Source organism: Ascidiella aspersa, chromosome 7 (genome assembly GCF_963924565.1).
Source record: "Ascidiella aspersa chromosome 7, kaAscAspe10.2, whole genome shotgun sequence".
NCBI classification, from domain to species: Eukaryota; Metazoa; Chordata; class Ascidiacea; order Phlebobranchia; family Ascidiidae; genus Ascidiella; species Ascidiella aspersa.
Genome location: NC_139453.1, coordinates 29,879,781 through 29,907,692, shown reverse-complemented (window position 1 = coordinate 29,907,692; position 27,912 = coordinate 29,879,781). Strand labels below are relative to the sequence as shown.

Below are 27,912 nucleotides of genomic sequence, written 5' to 3'. Positions count from 1 at the left end.
GAATGCTTGTTTATTCGTCATGTGTGAATTTGTGACGTCTTTTCAAATATTTACCATCCAAAAAAACACCCGTTGTTACACCTCCTGTTAGCAATTGTCCTCATCACATAGCCAACCTAATTCAGTTTGTTTGAGCAACTAACCCGTTGTTTGCAAATGGTCAGTGAATCACTTCTAAATAATGTGATGATAAAATGAAAAAAATACTAATCGGCTTTATATACATTACTTTGTGTATGGCTGTTGTCATATCAGATCGGAAAATTTGTATATTGCGCGAGAACAGGGCCGTAACTTCGTCAGTAAGCGCTCTGGTGCAAACTCTTCGAAGCGACTATGTTTAAACATTCAGCAGTGTTGTAATTACTTAAGTCACTGTTTCCAAATGACTTGACTTAAGTCATTCGGACAAATGGCTTTGGTTAAACTAAAGTGTTTTTATTAGGTATTTTTAGTAAAATTGGTTTGTCTATCCTATTTTTTCGACAAAAAAACAATCTGCTTGCTTAGAGAAAGCTGGGCAAAACCGACGCCTCACCTTTCTCGTTAATGAAAAATGCCAGCGTCATTATTTATTGTTTTCTGAACAGTGACTATCGTCGAAAAAACGTTTGTCGCCAAAAATCAGACTGATTCGATTTCGCACAAACCAGGGAGGAGAGAAAATGGGTTTGGGGGATATTGATATAAGGATAGCGCAGTAAAATGATGCGTTTATTAGTAAAGTTCAAGTAAAAACGGAGTTACTTTTTTTGCTAAATAATTTGTAGGTAAGAGTGTGTTTATTAATCCGAAACAGTTGGCGTTTTAAGTTGAACGATTCTAAAGAAACCAGGTTTTCGTGTGACTGATAGTGTTGGGGCAAAACGGACCCCCAAGCGGGGGCAAAACGGACCCCTCACATGTTAATCTGTTATTACTAGCCTAAAACTGCACTGTTTGTATTTTTCGTTAGCCTTTCAGTAAGACATTTTGGAAATTGAATAAAATTAAATAATAAATCATTATTTTATATGTTTAGATCAGTTTTGTAGAAAGGCCAAACAATCAGAAATTTTACCAATATCTGTTGTAAAAAAGCTCGATTGCCATTTGTTTTAATATGAGTTGGTATACATTAAGAGAAATATAAGGCAGTTTACATACGGTACGGCCTATTTATACCATGTAACTTATAAAGAGTGACAATGCTAGCAGTACTTAGTATAGTGCTATTTTGTTTGTTTTTGTAAATTTTGGCTTACTTTAGTAAAATATTTTTAAGCTATAAAGGCGCCATGTATACCATGCCCATTACTTAAGTTATGACGTCACGTTGTGACGTAACTTGTGACAATATCTCTAAAAGTTTCGACTCGTCACTTGAACACAAATCCTTGATCCGGCATTTCCACAAAACATGGCACATAAATTATTTTTTATAAGTGGGGTCCGTTTTGCCCCGTTTAAAAATCGACAACAAAATTTAATTTATTCAGAAGGTACGGTGCTTCTTTCAGTTGTTTTTTTTAAGCATAGGAGTAACTTTCAGTAATACCTTTCAGTTGATACCCTATTCCAGTGGTTCCCAACCGGGGAGGAATTCCTCCCTAGGGAGAAATTTTATGAGTTCAGGGGAGGAATTTCATAAATACAGTAAAAAATAATTTACATTGGAAATGTGTTTAGAATATTTTTGTATATACGTTAGGGATGTACATTATGTTGGCCACCGATAACTTCCTATCATGTAAAATATAGGCATGTCAATATTTATTTGCCTCATGGGCTAGGCCAGTGTTTTTTCAACTATCTTTTTCTGTTTCACATATCCTTATTAGGAATGAAAACGGGACAATAACTGACCTATTTAAATTACATTTTTTGGTCTAATCAGTGGTTCTCACATTATTCACCATGAGCAATTGAAATCAACCAACAGTTTGAGTTTATAAATTCCTCATTGTAGGTTGGCTATCTATGGAGCACCTTTAAATTACAAAATTAACATGTTGCCCTTAAAATAACCTGGTAAATTTAAGCCTATTGTCATACAATTGTAGACACATTTAGACCAGTGGTTCTCAACCGCCGGTCCGCGGACCAGTGCCGGTACGCATCAACTTCCCCGCCGGTCCGCCAAATATATTACAATTTTATATAAGATATTAAAAGCTTGTCCATTAAATGTAGAACTTCAAAAGTTCCGTAATTTGCTGCTTTGTGACGCAACATAACGTTAATAGTCTACTTGGGACTTTATTGTTCGTCACAATGGTGCAAGTGTTGTACGTAAAATGCCTATGATATCGAAAAGACCGAAGCAAATTGCTTTTTTGACGTTTCCCTTATTTGCTTTAAGTTGCATATACTTTTGTCGTAATTACATTTTGAGTTGATTTTGATTTTTGAAGGTCCACCGGTCCGCAAAACATTTTTTGAAATTTTACCGATCCGTAAGCTAAAAAAGGTTGAGAACCACTGATTTAGACTGTTGGTACAAATTCTAATTCTTACCGAATAAGCACATTATATGGTAAATAGTTAGTTATACTTTATAAAACTAAACTACAATATAACCAAGATGAACACCGTCCATTATAATTTAGATCCGGTTCACATTTGGAACAGATTAAGAGCAAACCAAATAATAAGCTTGGTGTTGAGGATGACTTGCGTTGCCGCGTATACAACTACTTTTAGGGCGCAAACAAGAGCAAATTTTCCATTGAGTTGTAATGTGAAATAAATTGATATTTCAAATTGCCACCATTTTTTGCGTTATATTTGTTTTTTGTCTTATGAGGAGGAATGAATAGTTCAAAAATGAACAAAGGGAGGAATGTAGCAAAAAAGGTTGGGAACCACTGCCCTATTCATTAAAAAAATTTTGTGAAACTTGTAATATAGCATTTATCCCTTAAGGGGTCCGTTTTGCCCCGCCTTCCCCTATATGTTGCGGTTTTGTTATTTTTTAGTTCAGTTATTGCTCGTAATCGAGTTAGTTTACCAATTTTGATAGTTACGGTATTTTTTAGGGGGACTTGTCTTGGAATTGACTTGTGATTTGTTGACAAAGACTTGACTTGGACTTTAGTTATTTTACAAAAGACCTGACTTGGACTAAAGTCATTTCATAATGACTTGTTTACAACGCTGATATTCAGCTAATTAGAATTCTGTTTTAAAACATGCGCTGCTGTAACAAATTTACCGCTAAACTGTGCGGAGCTGTGTAAATGCAGTAACAACGAAAGCTGTAAATGCGACTGCTGGACGCTTTTGGTCAACCTTTCGCGGCTGGACGCTTTTCACAGATATTCGCTATGAAATGCGAGGCTAATGCAAAGTCTAACTGGTCTAATTTTCCAATCCTGTTGTTATGGTCATTGGTCACGTGATAAGCTGTGTATAAGAGTAGGTTCACACTAGACGCGTCTAGCGTTAACGGGCTGGTTCACGCTAGACGCGTCTAGCGTTAACGTAAGACGTTTTTAAAAAACGCTTTTATTAGCTTCATTAATTTTAGGAAAGGTTGTATGATTTTGTAATAAAAAGCTTTGTGAAACCATTTTCTTGTTCTTTAAGTATTGCCCGTTGCGCGGCGGGAAAATAGTGATTGTTCAGCCGCGTAAATTTACAACGTGGTCGGTCGATGTAAAAAGGTTCTTTAAATTTTGTAGTGTTGTGTTGTGCGTTTTGTTCGTCTTAAGCAGTTATAATTTTTTAACTTGAAGGTGAAATATTTATGTACTTGCATATCATATTAGTTCAACAATTAGTTCTCATTGTTTTTTCGCTAAACGATGAAGTATGACAATCATCCGGATCCACAAGGAATACCAGGCAAGTGAAGTTAAAATGCATTTCTACCTTCAGCGTTGTAATGACTTTAGTTACTTGACTTGGTTGCATTTTAGTTACTGTTTTTAAATACCTTGACTTTACACTTGTGTCTTTTACACTAATGATATGACTTTTAAGTTAAGTCTTTTGCACAAATGATTTGTACTAAATGTATTTTAAGCAAATAACCTAATTTAAACGAAAGTATTCTAGTTACATTTTAATTTAATCTTCCGGGGGGTGTATATTGCTAACAGTTTTTGAGTTTCTCATATTTATTTCTTCTTTGCAATTGTATTTTTAATAACACATTTATTGGCGCTCGTCTAGAATCCTACCACAACGAACATTATTTGGGTTAGGGTGCCGGTTAGCGTTTGGGTTTGGGTGAGTCCAGTAATAGTGTTAAACAATATTACTTGACCTACCCACACCCAAACACTAACCGACACCCTAACCCACATATTATGCATTGCTTAATAATCATTTCAACGTTGTGGTAGGATTCTAGACCAGCGCCCATTTATTACTGTAAAAAAAGTTTTTGGCTAGGCCACCGTCATTCTTTTTTAATGGCATTAAATTTCACATGTAAAACAGTTTTTTTCTATTTGGTAATGCTTTCGTTGTGAAAAATTAAATGTGTTTGCTGCTACACATGCTATTATATTTTGCCAATCCTTCAATTAGGGCTGCATGCAGGTTTTTTTTAAGGTTTGGTTTGGGTGACCACTAAGTAGTTTTAAAAGACCGCAAGTGTTTTATTTAAATACCAATATGTCCAAAATTTGGGAAACTGCTGGAGAAATTCGGGGGACCGTTTCTGTCCCCCAAAACACCCTAAAAAAACACTGACTGCATGGCCTGTCGAAAACAACAGTCTGACTAGGAGTTAAGTTGAATCTTGGTCCAGAGTCCAACTCTGTCCAAATTTGCAGCCTGTATTCCACCAATTTATGTAAATGAACTAGGTTGGATATGCAGCAATTCACTTATAGGGGTGTAATATGTGGTTTGAAAATATCCACCATATTCCAGCTTTTCAATTTTTGAACATTGTACATTACATGTCAGTCTGACTTGGTCTTGGGTAATCATATGTAGTCTTACTTGAGTCCAGAATTCCACTTCATAGAAATAAGCTGAATCCGCTGATTCAAAGTCCAACTGATAAAGCACACTTAAAGTTCTCACCTATATTTTGATATTTAACAGATCCTAACTTAACAAAAGTTCTAGTTACCCAAAAATTTACTCATAAATTTGTTAAATTTTACCTGCCCTTCAATATGGTAATTTAAAGTTCTTACCTATTCCTTAATATTTTTGACAGATCCTCAAACACAAAATGCCAACCTCTTGAAGGAAAGTTCCAAACAAGATGCAGCTGTTTTGCAACAGTTTGAAACTTCCCTAAAACGGCAGCTTCAGAAGCAGAACCACGAGCGATGGGTCCACGGTGTGAGTTTGTTGGACAAAATCAAGTCAGTTGTGGGGGTGATTTTTCACTCATTGGGTGCGCTTATCTACGAGGGAGTTGATGACTGCTTTGAAACCTTTTCAAAGCACATCACAAGTGTATTTCATACAACATTTCTGGCAGAGCAACACGACGACTTTAATTACATACTTGTTGCTTTGCATCTGGTAAATCAACTTTCGATTCAGCAATTCGAAAATCACAAATGGACAAAACAAATTAAAAGCAAGCGAGCTCTTGTTGTTACTTCGTTACTTTTGAACGATGCAAATCTTCATCTCGCAAGATCTTTATGTAAGACTGATGGAGTTCAAACGGATGAGTGGTATTCATTGAAAAGACAAATACTTGTGGAACAAATTGAGAAGAAACTTCAAAGTTAGTATTTTTCCATTGTTGATCGGACAAATGTTTTGCAAGCACAAGTGTTTTGTACTTATATTCTTCAATTTTTAAGTATTTTTTGCAAAAAATTGAAAATTTATTTATTTAATACACCGGGTACCTTTAAGAAGGTTATTACCAAACTAGGTTGGTCTTATCAAGATTGTAGTACAAGCAAAGTCATACAGAGTAAAGCAGGCAATAGTGCTAATCCTGTTATGGCCTGGATGTGAGTTTGAACCTCACGTCCGCCAGTTGTTTTTCTAACCTTGCCTTATACAACCCTGATTAGGTCAACGGATTTTGGTAATAGCATTTCAAAGGCACCAAGTAAATATTATCATAGTATGTGGTTGTTTGTCAATACTTCTAAGCTAGATTTCAGTAAACATAACCAATGTACATTTCATTGTCTGTTAAATTCATCCAAATTGTTTAATCATAGAAAGTTGACGAACAAAAAACAAGACAAAAATAGAATTAGTAGATTTTTTTTGTCAATGTGTTTTATTTTGTTTTAGGCTACCCTGGGTCGGACACAGTGTTTTACAACAACTGTTTGAAGAATCTCTGTCAGCATGATGCAATTATGTCTTTCTACCCAAAAAAATGTGAACGAACCGATGCCATGAGATGCTGTATTCCTAAAGTGAAGAAAGTATTTCTTTGGGATTCCATCAATGTCAAGGTTGAAGCTGACGGAAATATCTATGACCGGTATGTAGATTGCTGTTTTTTTTAAGTTTATTGTATGACGATAGGGTTTTAGATGTCATAGGCTTGATTTCTATTCACTTATATCTGTTCACTTTTGTTTAGGACAATCCAACCGCGTATAAAGTATTGTGAGTTTGATTTAATAATACTAGACGTTACAATGCCCATGCAGTAGTAGGTGGATTGTGTGTGGCATTGTGTGTACGTTCAACTACAATGGTTTTAAAACTTTTTTACAAATTGTGTGCATCGCTACATGCAGTGCTTTTGATCCTATTATGGGGTTTAATAATGATTTATTTTTTCTATCAAAAAGAAAATTGTTACTATTCAATATGTGGTTGGACTCAAGTAAAGCTGTAAAGGGTCGTATTTGTCTAAGTGTAAATAGGGTAATCAGGTGGCACTATATAATAATCTGAATTCTCGACAAGCATTTGAACAGCCTTTAAATTATACTGTTGTGATGTTGTTGCCTGGGAGTATGTTATTGCATTATTGGTGATTCATTCGGCAATAATCTGTTTACGACATTTGGTGACTGATAAACTAAAAATGTGGTATTTACCTTGACAAAACAACTGAATTGGAAGCAAATTGTGCCACAGTTGTACTTGTTTATTTTGAAGCAGAGCAGGCCAGTTATTGGTCAATTTGATTGCCACCAAGCTTTTGCTTCACAGTGCTTTTCGTCATGATTTTCACCCATAGGAAGAATTCACAACCTTTTTGAGATCAGTCACCTAATTTAAATTGTTTTGTCAGGTCCTTAACTGTGTATAAATCGGATTAAAACAGTTTTGAAATCACAGCATACTACCTATTATTAGGCTTTTTAAACTAGATTATTTAAAAATGAGTGGCCAAGGCCAACGTTTATGTCAATTTGCAATAACCATATTTGAACCTCAAAACTCCCAAGGCCATTGCTCCCTGCTGCCTTTTTCTTTTTGTTGAAGGTGTCTATGCCTATTTAAGGACTGACATTTTGTGCATTAGCTCATTTGAACCACCAGACTGTCTAGTGTCTACCTATGCTAGACCACTTTCATTTCCATTTAAAGGAAAGCCAACGCAGTAACACTGAATAACATTATCAGCAAATTGGGTTTGCAGACTTGCACATTACCTTGAATTCTGTCTGTGTAAACGTCATAGACGCCAACTTTTGTTTTTGACAGTGGTGCTTACAATTTTGCGCTAAATATGACGTCTAAAAAAAACTAAAAAAAATAATTTTATGTGCAAAGGGGTTAAAAAGTTTAAATATCTTTTAGGTTAATATAAAAAATTGAAAAAGAGTGTTAAGATTTATGAGGATATAGGGAACCTCAAATCGTACGCATCAACAGAAATGCAAACTATTTTCCATGATGATTTATTTTTGTTTTAGGGGGGCTGAGCACCCCAAACTCGGCGTCCATTGTAACCATAACTACTTATATATATATTTTTTTTTTCTTGTTTTCAAATTTGTATAAAGATAAGTACACTGTGAAAATATATTTATCTTATAGCATCCAAACAAACTGATTTTTGGTTTACTATGTTATGTACTGAGTTTAATTTTTATCATTGATGTGCAACCGAATCGTTGTTTTTCACCATTCAGTTCAGGCAGATTCTGAAAATTATATATATCATACTTTTTAGTTTTATCTTCATTTTCTGATTTCCGTGGTAAATAGAGGCAAGGACCCCCCAGGCCAGCGAAGTGTGTACATACCCCCTGGAGACTCATACCAAGAATCCTACCGATTGTCCACATTTCTTCGCTTTTCCGACCAAATCCCTGTAAATCCAAGACAACTCGCATCCGCTGGTTTTCTGTACACTGGCTACAAAGACAGAGTAAAGTGCTTCAGGTAACTATACTATGCAAAATTTACTAATTTGTATTAAAATACACTTCTTGTGTTTCTTAAAATGTAGACTAGTAAGGCTTATAGATTTAACTGACTGGCTACAAAGACAGAGCCAAATGCTTTAGGTAACTACACTATTAAAGTTTAATTACTTTGTGGTGAAATATACTTGTGTTTCTTTTTGAACTTTTTTAGCCTTATTTTTAAGCATTTTTCGGTTATCCCATTTTTTTATGGCCCCCAATAAATGGTTAGCTCCTGGTAATGTGTGAAGTTGTATTAGTTCGGTTAGGGGTTTAATATTTTTTGGAGCACAATGGTTGGAGGTTGTTGTAAGACGTAGTAAGAATATCAAAGCTCAAACAGAAGTGGATAGCATTTTTTGGACACTTTGAATAAATCTAAAGATAATGGTCGCAGGTTGTGGTAATACAGAGTAAGAATATATCCAAGCCCATACACATGGTGAACTTTGTTGAAAATCAATAAAGAGATAGTTGTTCAAAATGATAACTACTTTGCTTTGGGCTTTAGTATTCTTATTATATGTTTAATATTATTTTGCGGGTTAGCGATAATATTATTTGTAATGCTGTACTATCGTTGTAGCGTGATTTTGCTGTGAAAAGTATATCTTGACTAGTATGATACAGTCAGTGTTGATTCACATAAAGCCGCCTTCATTTTGCCTCGCTCCCTTTCAGAGCGGATATTGAGTCGTTCATATTCGCACTAAATTAATGATACGTAATCCGTTATCGTTGTTCAAAAAGCAGCTTCAGAAGGGCTAGTTCGCATTTGTTAAACTTAATGTGTATGTAATGTGTATCTTTCATTGAATGATATGTTACTGTGGATCCCTTTTACTATAAAGTTAACCGTAATAACAGGATGTAGCAGGTAACGGTTCTATGGTTGTTTCTTGACTTGCTTCCCTCTAAGCCTGTGTAGCTCAGTTGGTAGAGCGACGGTCCCGGCTTGACCGGAGGTCGTGAGTTCGAACCTCACTGCAGGCTAGTTGTTTTTCTAGCCTGTCCTGCTTGCACCATGATCCACAGATTCGGTGAGTCTGCGATGGCTTCCTGTGTATCATTCATGTGGAGGTGATTTCCCGGAAATGACGCCCATATCCGCTGTGTGCAATACCGCGTTGGTTTTCTGTTTATTTCGTCGGTCTGTCTGCACAGTATTGACGAGTTACAACGATAAAACTGTGCTTTACATAGAACAAAAAAACGCATACGTTGTGAAATACGATTTAAAAATGAGAAACGAAAAAAACAAACTTTTTTGTGCTATACTTTACAACCTGGGCATGAGGCCATGGGCATGAGGCTTGTTATAAGATTATAAGGTAAAGTCTACACAGTTGAATAACGTTTGATAATCATGTGACGGCGATCGCATGTCGTTGCAATGTTTAGCAGCTTAAGGGAACTAGGCCATTACATCGGCTTTCCATCATGCTTTGCAATTTCAAATAAAATGATTGACAGGCGCTTAAGGCTTACGCATGAATTATGCATAACTTCTCTTGCAGTTCCTCATGAACTTGTGCAACCTTTTACGAACTTGTGCAACTTTTAAAGATCGCAATTTGCAGCTAATGGAGCCCAAAACAGCCCTGCTCTTTGATGCACGTAAAAATTGACAAATTTTAAGCTGAATTGCCCAATTTTAAGACCGTTTTTCTTGAAAGTTTCCTAAATTACCCATATAGCGATTGCACAAACGGTTGCAAAACATGGCGTAAATACTTCCTTTTGACTCCCAAATTGAACCATTTGTCCTTTTTATGGTATATGTGGTGGTAAGGTTAACCTTTTTTTGATTGATGATCCGCAAATTTGGTTTTACCGCCTATCTATCACCATCTGTCTTTTGTCTATATAAACTTTAAATGGTTACATCATAGGTCGATTGTTTCTTTCTATAGAAGGTTTGTTGCGCCATTGTTAGGTTTTTATTGTAGTTAAGCCCTTTCCGATTTTTTCCTTTTTTAATGTTTTGTCAAAAAAACCTAGTCCAAAAGCGTTCTTTATAATTTTATCCAACGTTTCTCTAATTTTGTGTTTTTGGATTAAACATACAAACCACTTAGCTGTGTGCCCGACCCTGTTAGGTAATGCGCAAATGTTTTACCCTTAACCGATATTGCTTGATTCGATCTAAATTCGATCTTAAATTCGATCTAATTGACTAATGGAATGAGTTGTTGCTCCATAGGCGAGATAGAGAAACAATTAAAACTGTCGACTTTTTGTGTCCTATCGGATTTTGAAATTGAAGTCGAGACGGTGTTTTTACCAGTAAAATAAAACTGACAATGTACCAAATAACGTAGTCAGTGGTTTAGAATTCTACTCTTTAGCCCTTTTAGTGTTCACCAAATTGTTTTTTAGGTTAAGTTTCTTTACAGACGCCTCAAATTACCCCGTTAATTGCGAGATCAATATTGTACCGTGTCTGTATAAATCATCTAAGGCAGGGGTGTCCAACATGAGGCACGCGACCTAATAAAAAATACACAGTCAATTGTCAAAAAAGAAAATACAGTCAATTGTCAAAAAAGCTAAATTTGTTATACAGCCAATTGTCATTGTCTATTCATAATACAAAACAATCCCAGCAATTACGACAACAAAACAATTATTCTGATATTATAACGCTATACTGTTTTTATTTTTTGTATAAAAGCGCTTTTAATATTAGAAAAAAAATAGTTGCTAAACTTTGGCACGGGAAGAAGTTATAAGATAAAAGTTGGCACGTCGGCATGTTTGAGTTGGGCACCCCTGATCTGAGGCTTTTATTTAAGCCATTTGTGGTTCAAATTGCACGCGGGTGGTTTAATCATTGCTAATTAAGACCAATTACGTCTAATGTAATACAAATTCGCCAGGTGTACAGGAACGATAGCTTACTTGATTTTCGTATGTGGGATAAGTAGGTTTTGAAAGTTTCTGATTGACGCGGTTTGTATAATCGCCTTTTTAAGTGTTCATTATTACGTGCATGTTCATGTGTGTGTTTGTTCTTGTGCGTATGCGGATTTTTTTGTTATAAAACCAACCCTTTCCTAATATCACATCAACTTCATTGTGTGGTTATATATTTGATCAGTTTCTTATTGAAAACAGTTACATCAAAACAAATCATTCATAAGAGAAAAAAACAAACTCCGAAATCACAAAAATGCTAATATCTAGTTCAAACAATTAAAAAATTAAAGTAACTAAGCAATTTTTCTTCACAATATTTGCTGACGGTTCTGAGAACTTGGTTTCCTCAGTAAGATTACTTGTACACCAACGAGTAGTTTACGATACTGTGACTAACAAAGTTGACATTGACTCATAACATTTTTATTCCTATACTCAAAAATTTACCTAGTTGACGTAAAGTAATCTGTGTTACCTCGGTTTTGAGATTGAAAATATTTGTATAGGGTCGTTTTCTCTATAGTTTATTGATTTTTCATGGTCTGTGGAATTTAGTCTGGTGCTGCCGAAAGTTCTCAAATAATGAAGTTTATTTTTTTTCCTCGGGGTCCATTGTCAAAGGGTTTGGCGAAAAAAGATTCTTCATTTATGAGCAACGTATTTTATTGCGGGTTTTTACTCAAAAGGTTTCTAACAAAGCAGGAAATTTGATTGACGAAAAACAGACGTCCGTTGACGTTTCACGAGCGAGGTAAACGCCAAACGCTCCAGAATTCAAATTTCTATTTACATTACTGTGGATCAACTGATGGGCGATGATCCGATAAACGTGCCCGGTAATAGATATCATTACCGATATAGCGATATGGCTTCGTGCCCGGTTTGTGAAAGATGTGGCGGCCGGATAATTTGCACTGGCTGGCCGTAGGTCGCCCACCCCTGTTGTAAATCATTAGGGGATTTGCCTGAGTTATGTGAACACTTTGTTGAGAAAGTAAAAAAAAGCAGAATTTCGCAAATATTGCGCAAACGAAACATTCCGGCTGATTGAAAGTCGAAACCACTGACAAATAAAACAATCTTCAGAACCGATACTGCTATGACGACTTCTGTTACCATTGCGATGGCGCCGAGACATCGTTATCTAAAACGTTTCCGTCATTTCGTCAGAATACCCACTTGAAATACTCCATTCCACATTACATCACTCCATTTTAATAACAAATATTGCGTCCGAAATAGAAACGAAATACTTTGTATAGGAACTGACCCGCGATTCGGCGTATTGGGGTTCGCTAAACAGCAAAACGATGGATTCATCGCATTAAAGCTAATATTTGGTTTCTTTTAAATAACTGTTACTATGGGGGTGACCTGTTAATGTCAATTGACCTGAAATCGTATTTAGTGACTCGTAACCAAGACGGAAAAACGAATATTGAGTTAGAAATCGAAATAAAATTCGTTGTATTCGATACTGACCCGTGATTCGGCGTATTGTGGTTCGGTGAATAGCAAAACGATTGATTCGTCGCACCAAAGCTAATATTTTCTTTTAAGACCTGCGAGTGCCATTTGACCTGAACGTATTTAGTGACTCGTAACCAAAACGGAAAAATGTTTTCTCAAAAGCCACTCTGCACTGTGTTGTTTTTTTCCTAATTTATTCCAATATTTCTCAATTGGGAAATTCCTTAATGAGCTGCATAATTGCGAAGTAGGAAGCGATACAGCAAAACGATTACGAATCAGAAATTACCTAATTTGAAAACGTTGTAAAAACTATCCAATCGCTAATCGATAAAACAAAACAGAATTTAGAAGATTAATAGTTTATTGTTAGCCATATTAAACTAAAAACCATAATAAACTAAAAATAAACACAAAACCATAATAAACTAAACCTGTACCAAGTTATGTTTTATTTTGCCCTTCGTAATTAATGACTCCGAATAGAATCAGTTTTTCTTTAGACTGTAGAAACTAATTAATCGGATTAATTTATGGAATGTTTTGTGTGAAGCGTATTTATTGTTCTCTACAAGCATGCCACAAATGACTGACTTTGAAAAGATTTCACTTGAATTTAGTTTGTATGCTTATTATACTTAGTTATGGTAATTGTTGGATTGTAAATTGACTATGTAAGTTCGACTATACCACTTTAACTTTTTTTACCGCGGACCCCTAAACTTTTTTTGGCTTCGCGTGGACCCCGATAGGCAAAATTTTTCAAAAAATGACGTCATAGATTGACGTCACAATACAAATGAACTTTATAAATCTGTTAATTTCGGTTTAAAATATGAAAGTGAAATGGAGTCTAAATACAGTCAGTGCAAAATCGTTTTGTTTTTAATCAAACTGATTTACGTACCCCCAAGGGGTCAATAGACCCCAGTTTAAGAACCCCTGGACTATACTTCTTAAATGCCCATGGTTGTGCTGTATTACACACTGTTTGAGTCACTGCCCTATACAACGCATCACGCTATTTAAAATTTATTTCGATAACGATATCCCATTTTTTATTGCTTGAAAAACGGTCGTCCAATCTCATATCATATGACAATGCTATACTAAGCAAAAATAATGAATTTGAAACATCCAAAGGCTTTTATTATTTCTGACAAATCAGGATTTCAAGGTGTAAACGCTACGTTTGGCCCAAAGCATGTCGCAAGTAAAGCTGCTAGCATCCACGTCACCCCTAGTATCGGACGAGTACACCGATAATAGGGCCCAAAATTATCGGGGATCGTCAACTATCTGATATTACCAACCAAGCCCAAGTGCCGACTATTGTGTTCGCTTGCGTGTTTATTTACTAAAAACTTAAAAGATAAAACAAATAGTTTTGAAACCACTTTTTAAATGTATTTTAAATCCACTTTTCACTATACTTTCCAGTGTGTATTGGCAGCCAAAGCGCAGTACCGTTCTTTTGTCGAAAATCCAATGGCTGGCAGTTTTTTCAACCTTTTATTTTAAAGTTGAAACGTCGCTTATGATTATTATATTTGCTAACGTTCATTGTAAAACATCGCGGCACGTGATTTGGCTATAATATGTTTTAAATAAATATTTGCGTAATGAAACAACAAAAGTTTATAGTATAATGACGGATGCAAACTGTTATTTTCCCTTTTTTTGATTTACACACAAATTGTTTACTACAATTAAACGTTTTTTAAGCAAACAATTTGGCCTTCGAGACAAATAAGCTGTCATTGTTTTCACGAGCCTGTGACGTCAGAATACGTGACATATTGACGTCTTTCTGTGCCTACGTGTCGAAAAACAAGGTTACCCATGTGAAGATTTCCAAGTAACTCAGGTGGGGAAGTTCACATGTACCTACATCACCCTGATAGTGTTTTTAAGTGCGCAATGTTTTACGACAGACTTTTTATGAATGGGCAACGTGCTTAGTCATGTTCCGCGTGATGACATGCGATCTATACGTGCGTTCGATACCCATTGTTGTGTAACTAGGTGTAACCCTCAATAAGACCCATGTGACCCCATAATCAGACCATCTAGGCTAGGATAACTTTGAATTATTACGTAACTGTGTTTTATAACAAGAAGGCTTTTTCACACTGGATACTGGTGTTTGTGATTTGACTATACCAGTTTTTAGTTTAATGAGGTGATTGTGGTGCAACAAGTGTGCTATTGTTTTGTTGTTTCCTAGTTAACACGGTTCGTTGCTATATAATCTGTCAAAACATCCTGTTGTTCATGTAAAACAAACAGTCGTTCGGTTGTTAGCGGCGTCGAGTGATGTTTTTGTGGTTATTCTACAGCGAAGTCCACCACGTTTAAATGCACGTCATTCAATGTTGGGACTTCCGCAATGAGATCACTGTGTGATAATATTTTGTGAAAAAATTGCTTGAATGAAAGATACACATAACACACACACATGATGTGTGTTAAATACTTTGGTCTAGCCCTTCAGAAGCTGCTGTTTGACCAACCATTACGGCCTACTCACTGCAGGCTGGTTGTTTTTCTTGCCTGCCTTGCTTGCATTATTATTGATCAACAGATTTGGTGAGTCTGCCATTGCCTTTGGTGTACTACATTTGCTTAAACCTATATTTTGATGTACGGTCGAGGGTCACCAAGCTACGACCTTTGGGCCTGCGGGTTTAATTCTACCAGCCCACGGCCTATTTTCCTGATAGTACGAGTAAAATGTTGTCGGGAGTAATAACAATTAAATTGTACTGCAATTTTAAACTGAGCGAAAATTTCTTTCAAGTTTACTAGAGTCACTACAGTTTCGTTAAAAAGCTATTTATATTTTTCGTTTAACGACCTAACAGACTTACAGACTTTTAACACCAGGGTTTAAAAAATCAACACAGACTATTTGGTTTCTGGTTGGTTGAGGTGATTTAAGTTTTATTAAATTTGTGATTTCATCAAAATAACGCTTTTCGATTTTTTTTACTGTAAACCCACTTTGTCCCCACTGCCACTCTATAAGAAAACGCTTGCAATTCTTAATTAACCTTTTTTAAATTATTCGCTCGAGTTACAATAGGAGTAATAATAAAAGTTAAAAAATTAGAGACAAAATTTTATATCTGGCCTTCGAAATAAAGTCTTAGACCCCGAAAATACAGTATCTAGTTGGTCGGAAGAGTATTATAAAATATAAAACAGAGTGCCTTTTAGCACAGTTCACACAAAGTGATAAAAAAAGCAAACAGATTTTTGCACATTGGAGTGTTAACGTGCTTTATTCCTTTGTGTCAGTAAGTAAAACCCTTTTAAAAATCACTGTGCTTTGTTGCATTGTTATATGGGGCCACATTAAGCTTTATTTTCTCTTTTGTTGTAAACCAGTATTTCTCAACCTGGTCTTCACGGATTGCCAGGCTTACTTCGATGGCAGTAACGTTTCTATTTAAAACACTAGTGTAACTTGAAGCTTTTTACTTGGTTAATAGCCTAGTTATAATACAAGTATCCCTAATGTTCGAAGCTACCTACTCAATCAGTTAAGCTGCTGTAGCCAATTACCCCGTATAAGCGACCCACAGTTTTTAACTTGTCGTCCGAATATGCGAAATTTGCTACACCACTTATGGAAAGTAATGTTTCGATAAGGTAATGATATTTTTTTTGTACTGTTAGCTTGTATAGTTTATTCCAAAACAGATGGTCGAGTAGAGGGAAAGCAAGGAAGGCCAGAAAAAGTTTCCTGGCCTTTGCGAAGACTTGGGCGGTCTTTGACCAGGGTTACCAGATGGCCAAAATAAAAAAAGTCAAATCTATTACAAACTCTTACATGCCTATACTTTTATTTGAGGGATGTGTTCGCCTAACTAACGCGACACACGTAACTGAGACGATGTTCGTCACTTTATAAATATAAACTTGAAGAAAAAACGGTAAATCTCTCCTGTCGTTAACAGATCACATGACCTTTCCGAGTTCAAATTGTTTTCGCCAACGCAGTGTCACGTTAAATTGCACCAGCGTAGGTTGCAGGTCGTTGCGAACCTTGTTAAAATGCTGTTTTACGGTTTGTGACGTTTTGTTATGAGCTCAAAATCACATGACCGAACAAATTTTAACTCATGAAAAAGATTGCACCACTTATGTCGGCTGAACGTTGCAAAAACCTGCAAAAATGCTGTAATCGAATTTCAAGCGCTAGTCTATTGCATGCTTACACTGCAAAACCCGTTCATGCTTGCGAAAGCTGCGAAAACTGATCTGTCTGCGTTTTCTAGCGTCAGCGAACCATGAAGTGCATACATCAACCTTGCTTTACCTTATTTAGCGTTCGAATTGCTTTTGTGGTCACTCAAAATCTACATAGCGTAATCAGGCAGTACTATATAAAGACATTTTTTTTCTTATACAAAATTCTTATGTTCGAAAGCTTGTAGAGAATTTAATACAATTTTCTCTTTTTAGTGCCCTATTTAGAACTAGACAAATACGGCCATTTACAAAAGATTGCTAAAATGTACATGGTTCTCTTTAGTCTTCCGTAAAACCTTTTCGAAGGCGCCAAAGTACATTACTATTAATTAGTAGTAATAAGTAGACCGTAATGTTTGGTTAGTACGACTACAGAAGTGCGCGATCTTAGTTCATTGCTTTAACCCATAGTTCATTAAAGTGTCTTAATCAATATATAAACGTGCTTATAAAATCACTCTTACACTTGATATTCAATCGGGCTTATACTGGTAATTATAGGTAATTACGATATTTGACTTTTTATTTTATTTGATACTTGACAAATTATTCCGAAACCCAATAGTTTGTATCGCTATTCGATCCAAAACCAAATGACGTCATAACTATTCTCAAATATTCAAAAGAAATAATCCCATAGCGTTTAAACCAAAGAAATGCGCTTTATGCAATAATTCATTCTATGTTAAGATGAAATGAACTTAGATAGAAAGTTCATAGATTAATATTGAATTGCAAAGCCAGGAAATGACAGATTTTAACCTCCAACGGAAATTAAATCCAATCCGAATAGATTCCTTGTAGGTTAAACGTATTAGGGGCGCCAGACAAGTTGCAAGTGCAATTAAATATTTAGCATCTTACTCTAATTGCGCCGTATTTCGCCAAGCACTGGAAGCAATACAATAGCACAGGGGGGAATACAAAGGTCAGGTAAACACCAATTGGGGGTGTATTGCAACAATTGGCTTTTTGAAAGCGAGGGTTTTTTCCAGATTATCGGGCCCGATAATTGGTGTAGCGTTAAGAAGTGTAGTAACCTCAAGTTGTTGCGCGATTTTTTTTTTTTATAAATTGAACTTTTTAAGGTAGATTCGGTGAATTTGGTTGCATATCTTGGCTGAAATTCCTCTATTTTCATTCGGTATCGGATCGGCACCGATACCACCCTAGTATCGGACGAGTACCGATACCACCCTAGTATCGGACGAGTACCGATACCACCCTAGTATCGGACGAGTACCGATACCACCCTAGTATCGGACGAGTACCGATACCACCCTAGTATCGGACGAGTACCGATACCACCCTAGTATCGGACGAGTACCGATACCACCCTAGTATCGGACGAGTACCGATACCACCCTAGTATCGGACGAGTACCGATACCACCCTAGTATCGGACGAGAACCGATACCTCCCTAGTATCGGACGAGTACCGATACCACCCTAGTATCGGACGAGTACCGATACCACCCTAGTATCGGACGAATATCGATACTACAACTTAGCATCCAGTATCGGCTCCGATCCGATATTATCGTACATCCATAGTGGTAACTTACCTTCCTATCACGTTTTGTAAGTGATACGTGTGGTAAACCTTGATAATCTCGCTTGCGAAACTTAACACCACCTCCCTTCATCAACCCGCATTTCGTTGGACTTTGAACTTCACGTTTCAAACACCGCAGCTTGTTTTCTTGTTCTATCTCGTCATGCCGTTTGTTAAACTGAAGCTTAAAAACTTTTATCAGTGCTATTTATGCAACTTGAAGTCTAATAAAACCTTTTTACAAAGTAAGTCTAAATTAACCACATTGCACTGAATATGTGATGTTGGAAATCATCTTGACCCTTGCAAAATGAATGTCAACTTTAATTTATTCATAAGATAATGAATTTTCCCCCATTTTTCCTTTGTTTACATTTACCCAATTTATTTGATTGCCTTCCAGCCGTGGTTTGTGCCTTAGAAGGCATATTTTCTTCAATATCTCTGTATTTACGCCATTCATTTGTTTACTTCCAGTTGTGGATTATGTGTTGAAGACTGGGCATTCGGTGATGACGTCATGTCCACTAGGTGGCACCGAAGCGACTGCGAGCACATCCACGGAACAGACAGTGGGAACGTTCCTATCGGTAAAACACGGAATTATACTTGTTTACGGAGTTTAAAGATGTATAAACATTCTCGTCGGTAAAACATGGAATTAGACGTATTTATGAACGGTAAGTTACTTTATGTGGAATGTTGAGCCGAAGTATGGTGGCTCCGCTTCAAAACAGGAGTCATTAAACCTTTTTCACAAAGGGCCGGATAGCGGTTGGAGTGTTGGATTTGCGATCACGGGCCGGATTTAAAAAAAATTATCAACTTGAATATCGTTGAATAAAGCAAATATAAATAGTTATATGCAACAAACAAAATGTAGTGAGCCTTAATGAATTGTCGTTCTGTTTAGAATTGAATCAAAATTTAGTTTTAAATTGCAACCGACCACATTTCAACTGTACTTCATCTTCAAAAAATAAGGAAATCAATGCCGCGTGCCGCTAGAATTAACTCGACGGGCCGGATCTGGCCCGTGGTCCGTACTTTGGTTACCCATGTTCTAAATCAGTGGTCGGCAAACTGTGGGCCGCGAGTTACTTTTGAATAGCTTAGTGTTATTATGTAGTTGTGGGTCGCGTGAATGCCGTACATTCATTGCACTTTATTTTAAAAGTTGGTTTGGTATCAAATTTTTAAATTGACCTAGCTTTGAAAGGCCTAAAGAAAGTGCCAACTGTGGTCCTGAGAGCCTGTCGAACTATATTTTTTGCCAACTTTACTATTTAATTGCCGTGTAATATTTCAACTTAAAAATCAAACATCCTGCATCCGCCACTGTTTTTGTAGTGGTTTTACGTAGTGGGCCTTCAATAGCTCTGAAAAGAATACTTTGGGCCGCGACAAAAAAAGTTTACCGACCACTGTTCTAAAGCTATGCAATGCTGTTTTGTAATGTGACGTCCGCGACTAAGAATATCCTTACCCAGATTCGGGTGAGCTCCTGAAGAAATGTGCTAATTATTGTGTTTTTCAGGTGGTGGCGGGCTTGCAAGATTCCTAAACACACCGGTAAGATGGCACCGTGATTTAGCAGTTACTTTTTATCCCTCCACAGTAGTTGGCTAAACCAATGGTCTCCAACCTGTTGTAACTCATGCCTGTAAACATTTCGCCCAAATTCTACATTATTGTAATCTATTTGACACGTAATTTACCAAATATGGAGTCGCGTAGGTTTTGAAAAGTTGAAATACTGGTCGCGGCGACAAAAGTTGGGAACCACTGATTTAGGCAGAACTTATTTCAAAACTGCAAGCTTCGTTAATGTTAGCTAATTTATTTATAAGTTAAACAAGATGGCTTTGGTTGTATAGCTAAAGCTTTTAACGTTTTGTACCCATAATAGTTTTTATTTTTCATTCTTATCCAATCGCTTTAATTTCGGAATTCTAGTGGGTTGAGATTATTTTCCAATGTAAATATCAAAGCCTTTTTTATGCACATAGAGGTCGATACAATTCAAAGTGTAGGGGGAAACCTGAACAGCCAGTATGCAAATGTGGCGAGCTATTTAAAGTCCTTAACTATTAATTCGGGTTTTACCGTAGCGACAGTCCGTGTCATTTGATCCCATATGGAGAATTTGCTTTGTTATAGGACCGAAATTACTGCCGGGTTTTCCGAAAGACTGATCTTCTAACCCTATAGAATTTTTTGTTACGAATTCTTTTTGATTTTTCTACTTATTTATGTTTTTTTTTGCGTTTTTTAACAGGATCTTTTTAATTTGCAACCCTGTTGTTTACTCGCTTGAAGTTTGTTCACAATTCCGTCATTTTTCGTTACCGGGGTAAACTCATTTTGTCTTTTACCTTTGTTTTATTGTTAAACAACGGGGAAGCTTTAAAAAGATTGCTTATTCCATTGCTCCAAATTAAATTTTAGCAATTTTATTGGAGTCGTAAGGTGCCCAACCGACTTCTTCTTTTTGCGTTTGTTATACTTCACTCCGTATTCACCACTACAACAACTAGTTCTTGCTGGGTACCATTTGCTTCGTTTATTCTGCGCGCATATCAAAATTTAAATTGTCGCGCCTTTTTGTGTCCAGTCGCTGCCCAATGGGGGCTCACCACGTCACCCCGCCGAAGCACGTGATGTAAGATCATGGCCTGGATCTACGAACAACCAAGCTTCGTCGTCCAATCATACTCCTGCTAATCCTCGTAAGTTTACAACCAAAATCAGCTTAAAACAATACGAGGGATTTTATGCTAGAAATATAAGTATGTGGTGAGATTTTAACTCACGACCTCTGTCATACCGGGACCGTCGCTCTACCAACTTAGCTACACAGGCTCAGCGGGGAGCAAGTCGACAAACAACCATTGCAACGTTGTCTGCTGTATCCCGTTCGTGAAACTTGCCTTTGGTAAGGTTCGAACTCATGACATGAGCCATACCGGAACTCTCGCTCTACCAACTGAGAGGGGAGCTAGTAGAGAAACAACGGCAAGAGCGTTACCTGTTGTCAGTTATGGCTTTGAAGACAAGTTTATGCTTTCTAATGTTGAATTGTCATGATTTAAATATGTGCTTTACAGCTCCAAGCTACAGACATCACCAAACTGCGAGGCCTGTTCACCAGTCTTCGTCAATCAATGTAAGTAAAAAAATCAAAGTGGTGCGTTTAAAAAAGTGAAACGAACATCATTGTTTAGTGATTACGTATTATAAAGGATCAAGACTTGAAAATCATATACTATCCCTTCACTTTTACCCCAAGTGAATACGTTAATATATTTATGAATATTTTGGGGCACACAGTTATACCGCGGTGCTGTGTATTGTGTTAAGTAAGTCTATACAATATTTGTACTTTGTTGTATGTACTAACACAAGCTTGTTTGTTGCAAGAGTAAACGCAAATCGCGAACAATTTGCATATATCTGTAAGAGCGCGTATTTCTATAAGAGGTCATTTCTTTATGGAATCCAAAACCATTGGCAGCAGGTGCTGCTTGTCAATCACTGTTCCGCTGACGCGTATATTAACAATAAAACTCAAAAGTTTAAAAACCAGAGTAAAAACAGGATTAGACACTTTTTTAAAGAAAATATATATAATATAATGCACAAAAATAATATACTGGTTCGATTTAAGGAACTCACGATGCTAGTATAGGCACAATATATATTTGTTTAGTCTTTACAGAATGCCTGATCGCGGGTTTTACCCTGAAACTGTGAGTTTTATCGTTATTTGCGGACAGCTGAGCACAATAACTACTCAAGGCCGCGCACTTGAGATTTTAAACAATCGATTTTGCGGTAAACCAGTTTCGTTGTGAAATATCTGAAATACTCAGCTTGAATTGCAGCTAGAAACTGAAAAATGCGGAACCAACTTGGCGGAACTGAACTGAAGTTATGCTTTTCAGCTAAAGTATGCGGAAGCAGATTGTGAAACTTGATTGTTAAGATCACAAGCACGCAGGACCCAATAGTCTTTGTTGGAATCCTGTAATTCCCCGTCGCTATTTTAGTTTTCGTTCAGTTAACTTCCCCTTTGTGTGGTGCAAAAACAATCAGGCCATTCAAACGCTATTTCCGTTTCAACGGTATTTTCCCTAGTTGTTTTGTTGTGCTAAGATTTTTTAGGCCATTATTGCAAGTGCATGCTTTTGATAGTTCTCTGGATATGGTTCTGTGAGGTATTATTGCACACATTTTTACAGAAATTTACAGAAACCAAAATACGTATCAAAGCCCATACAGAAGTGGTATCATTTGAACTATTTATTCATTTTCAACATCGTAAAAGAAATGAATAAAGAGTTATTCAAAACGTTCAAAATGCTAAAGCTTTAATATTCTTACTACGTCTTACTACAACCTTCAACCAGTCCCAAGAATTTACTGCAAAAGTACCATTGTTCTTGGTCTGTTTCTTGAAATTCAGAGCGTTTTTTACACGTGCTTTGTTAGGATTGTTTGAGGTTGTTATATAATACGAATAACTAGTGGTGAGACGACGCGAGGTTAAACAAGGGACACCATATCCGGCAACATGTTCGACAATCATATCTTTGTGCTTAATTGACGAGAATGTGAGACAAGCAGACTCTTTCGTAAGTTTGGATTATTTACGAATACTTTAACCTACCAAATGGGACATTTTTTTAAATATAATTCAAGGGAACCCTAATAAGTTGCAATACGACCGTATTTGCAAAGCAAAACGGCGTATGGAAAAATGATTTCAATATTAGATAGACTTTTGCCTAAAGTCGAAATCGATCAAAAATTCAGATTTTAGATTTACTCTTTTTAATGGTTACACTTTTGCAGAACTATGAGTCTATGTAAGCACAATTTTTTTTTAAGCCAACTTATTTTGCAGTGTGCAATATTTAACGGTTATGTTGTAACGTGCCGCCCCTTACACGCCCTTTTGGCCCCGCCCCCAAAGACGCACCCACTTCTTCGCAGTGGGTCTGATAATTTTAGAAACTGTTCCTTTGTAATAAGTAGATACAATGCATTTTTTGTGTTTGTCCCCCACCTTGAGACTAATTAATAATAACAGAGTAGTATGAAACTTTCAGAGGGACCGCGTGTCCAAATGTATATCAGGATTCCCCCTTAGGGCCATGGATTTGTTTATCTTGGTTTTCCAGTCTTAACTGAGATGTATATATAACTAGTCTGTGGTGCAAATGTCGAAAGCCTTATCAATACAACAGTTAGTTCCCCCTGTCGCAATACCAAAGCTTGAGTTTCATACTTGTTATAATTTTAAACACTCTCCAAAGCTTGTTATGTGCGGCGTATACATAAGGTGAAATGTTCCATTTCTACTCAAATCAAGTTCTTGTGAACAGTTGTAACCGCCTATTATAAATTACGATATATTTGGAGAAACTTTGACTAACGAGATAGCCAATAATGCAAAACATTTGGGTGTCACGAGGTCGCACGGATTAGCATCTACAACGATAAAAAATTCAAATTTAACCCTCCAGAAATATATCCCATTTACTTTCATGAATGGACCGCCAGCTTTTACGCAGAATGAACCATAACACGACCCTAAGTGGTTTTAAAGCCTTATCATGCCCGACTGAGTTTAGCGACCTCGTAAAATTGTTTTAGTTTAGAACTACGGGGGTTAATTAATATAAAAAAAACACAATACATTTGAAATGTTGTCCACTGCATTTCCAAAACTCTGAATTTTAAATAAATTATAAAAAAACTGAACGACATTTAATCAAAGTTCACTCGACATTTAATCAAAGTTCACAGTCTTGGTTGCATAGGAATTATTAATTTTTTTCTTCGTTTGAATAAAGTTGATCTGAATTGAAAAGGCAATATTTTGTTTATTTCTTTTTCTTAAAATACAATTTGCAACCCAACACATTTAACGCGCAATACATCTGGGAAGATTGACAAAAGTATAAATTGGGTAAAATCGTCACCTTTACTATTAATTTATCCATTATTATGACTAACCAGTAGCTTATATTTGCAGACTGTTGAATTCGCCACCATAGCTTCAGCTTATCACGAAAATTTCGTCAAGAACCTGGATCTGAGGAAAGAATCTGAGAGACTGTGAGTTGACACGCATACATTTGCTCAACAAATACTTGCATAAAAAGTGTCTCGAGTGAAGGCCAGAATACAAATCAAACAGATTGCGGTACTAAGGACTGTAAGTCCAATTAACCTGGCTTCGTAAGCATATTTACAGGTCGTCCAAGTTTAACCTTAGATATGACGAGTACCGCGACTACCACTTCATTCGCTCCAATACGATCCCTAGTCTCACCCACTTTAAATATCCGTCGCACACTTTAGAATCTCTTAACACACTGGAGTACCACGACATATAGTTTAGGAATCACTAAGTTAACGCGAGGTGTTGTACTAGTCGAACCTACGAGCATTTTCCAACATCGAGTCCAACAGTGACGACACACGACTTGGCGAGATCTGGATTCTTCTACCTGGGAAACTTGGATCGCGTCCAGTGCTTTTCGTGCGGAGGAGTGCTCAGGAACTGGAATTACGGCGACAGCGTACAGTCCGAGCACAGACGACACTTCCCCACTTGCAAGTGAGAAAAAAATACTTACTATCCTCTTGCGAACAGAATTGAAAAAACTTAAGCTGATTTTTTAATCTTCGGAAGGTTTTAAAAACTAAAAAACACTTTTAAACACATTTTTGGCGGCATTGTACACTTGTGGCTTCGTTTAAATCTTATTATTTTTATTTTTTTAACCATTTTAATTTAACAAGTTTGTAACTTTCATAAACCTTATCGGTAAAGTGAACGTTAGGCACTGTGAATTGTTTTTTCCTTACTTGCCGTAATAAAGCACATGTGTTGTAAATTTTTTTAAATAAAGTTAAGGCAATAATTTTTCTCTTCACTTATATTTGTCTTTTATGCACAATTCATCTTTGTTGCAGTTTTTAGTTTATGTTTTAGTTTTACTTTGGCATTGAGAAGCACATGTGTGCAAAGCCCTTTCAGTTTAACTAGGTTGTAACAGTTATAAACTTTATCGGTAAAGTTAACGATAGCAATCCCCTATTAGCATGGTCCAAGGATCTGAGACTCGAAACATCCCGCTAACTTCGGATGAGAGGGCGGCAAACACCCCCCAACAACCTATATTCACCGAACCCCCCGACCCACCGCAGTCAGAACAGGTACACAACTATACTCTGGTGATATTCAACTAACTTTCCAGTGTTTTAAGCAGTTTAAAAGGTACACTCCGTAAAACCTATGAAGCAAGAATACATAAAGCAGAAAAATCTAAAATAAATCTATTGCAACCAATGGCATAATGGCATAAAAAACAACAAATCTTTGATGTATTACTGAACTCACTTTCCAGTGTTTTAAGCAGTTGTATAAGGCATAGATCATAAGACCTATGAACAAATATGTCCGGCGTTGTAGCATCCAAGCCATTCCTGTGTATAGCAAGGCTTTCAAAATCCATTTAAAACGTGGCATAATTAGTTTTTTAATGTGGTATATGCAGTAAGCCTTATTGTGGTTAGTTTTGCTATAACGAAACTATCTTTAATTCATTTGGAGCTGTAAAAACTAGTGATTCCAGAGTTTCTATGGTTTTACATTTTACTGTGAATTCTATGTGTATTCTTGATTAATCTGAACTTAGTATGCAGTACAAATAGTAAGACAGAGTTTTCACAGCTTATTGATTGTGTTGATTTTCTCCTGTATTTAGGATATAGATATTTAATTTGCGATTACAACATCTAAACTATGGGGCGTGAGTTAACAACAACAGAACTTTAAATAACTGAACCCTATATGGTTTGTATTTGGTTTGCAGTATGAGTTTTTTATTTATAGGTTTTTGTAGATTAAGTATGTTTATTATTGTTTATGTAGAGCAGTGAACAGTGCTATAAAAACACGAAAAAGATAGACTAAAATTTAATTTCGTTATCTAACTTAACTTTTTATGAGCTTTTGCAAACAATTTTTACCCGTGTGATTTTAACCGATGGTTTCCTAACCACTTAAACGTTTTTTTTTTGCGTGACCTGATATTCTGAGGTCGTGAACTATTGTAACCCCGCAGCGCAATTTGTGAACAACAGGCCAACATTTGATTTCCCTGCCAAATATCGTGGGAAAAGAGCTAGGTTCACACAGACTTTGAGGAGTGTTGTAAATACAGAAGCCATTGAATGTTTGTATACTATTGAGTTCCAGGTTATAAAGTTCACTACTATAGAAAAAAATGGGATACAACATACAATATTATCCTATGGGTGATTTGAAAGCCTAGCGAAGCCATTTTTTGTTCTTCCATTTTTTTGTGCCTGTTTCCCATAGACGTTAACTAATTCGATTATTAATTGTTCTTAAGAAGATCGTATTGCATACGCGATTACGCGTGTACTAAGCATTATAATGTGTGTCATACTTGGGTTGGCACAACTAGAAAATAAAATAAAATAAAAAAACGGTGACGGATAAACATTTGGTTAAGCTTTAAAACTATTCAGAATTTTTGACACAATTTTACATGGAACTTTCAAAAAAAAAGAGAAGGCTTTTGACGCCTTAGTGAACTATGTAACTATGTTTGTTCAAAAAACTAGACCCCAAAGATTTTGTCAAACCACATAATGACGTCACGTGTTTGGACCCAGCCTTCCATGTTTAAATTATTCATTAGTTTTCGAAGGTTACGAGAAGCTGCGAGGCAATAAATCGATTCGTCGCAATAAAATTGCATTCAAATTTACCAGTTTGTTTTCCTAGTCTTCACATCGTGGTCGAAGGTTACGACGAAATTAAATCGAAACTTTGAATGACGTGTTGTAATTTGTTTTCAAACAGGTTGAAATTATTTGGGGGGTTTAATTGTGCCATACAGATATACTAGCGTGGCATCGGAGCCGATCCGATGCTGAGCTGATTTGTTCATTACAGCTATTGTTTGCGTAGAAGCAACGTTTTCTATTTTATAGGGTAATTGTGCCTACTTTTTCCAAATTTATTGTTTATGTGTTTTGAAAAAAAGCACTCTAGTATCTGATTTGGTATATAATATATTTAGACGTAACAAATTAAACTTAGCTGGCTTGGAATGTAGATTAGCACCAGTTTGTCGTTTTACGAAATTCTAAGTAAATATATTTTCAAAGTTGGAAATAATATTGTCGATTGCGCGTCTTTAAAAATATTTCGCTCGACCGCAATCAAAAATAAGTTGACCTCTACTTTTATACATCCATAGTTGTCATTGTCTGTTGTACATATACGGGCGTTTCCATTAAGGCGATGAGAACCGCTTAGTCTCAGAAAGACTAATCTACCGCATTGACGTGTTTTATTTATGCTATAAC

The 27,912-nt window shown here is 36.4% G+C and overlaps 1 protein-coding gene across 1 annotated transcript in view; it reads left to right on the top strand.

Annotated features, from left to right (window-relative positions):
• Window positions 1-3,792: 3,792 nt before the first annotated feature.
• LOC146138881 (E3 ubiquitin-protein ligase XIAP-like) overlaps window positions 3,793-27,912 on the top strand; it is a 44,769-nt gene continuing 20,649 nt past the window's right edge. The window contains exons 1-11 of the mRNA XM_083394720.1: window positions 3,793-3,829; window positions 5,159-5,683; window positions 6,211-6,406; window positions 8,095-8,271; window positions 18,973-19,085; window positions 20,033-20,067; window positions 21,110-21,224; window positions 21,603-21,661; window positions 24,536-24,618; window positions 24,938-25,123; window positions 25,611-25,725. Of these exons, the coding sequence (XP_083250846.1) occupies window positions 3,793-3,829; window positions 5,159-5,683; window positions 6,211-6,406; window positions 8,095-8,271; window positions 18,973-19,085; window positions 20,033-20,067; window positions 21,110-21,224; window positions 21,603-21,661; window positions 24,536-24,618; window positions 24,938-25,123; window positions 25,611-25,725 (1,641 nt within the window). The remainder of the gene's footprint in view (window positions 3,830-5,158; window positions 5,684-6,210; window positions 6,407-8,094; window positions 8,272-18,972; window positions 19,086-20,032; window positions 20,068-21,109; window positions 21,225-21,602; window positions 21,662-24,535; window positions 24,619-24,937; window positions 25,124-25,610; window positions 25,726-27,912) is intronic.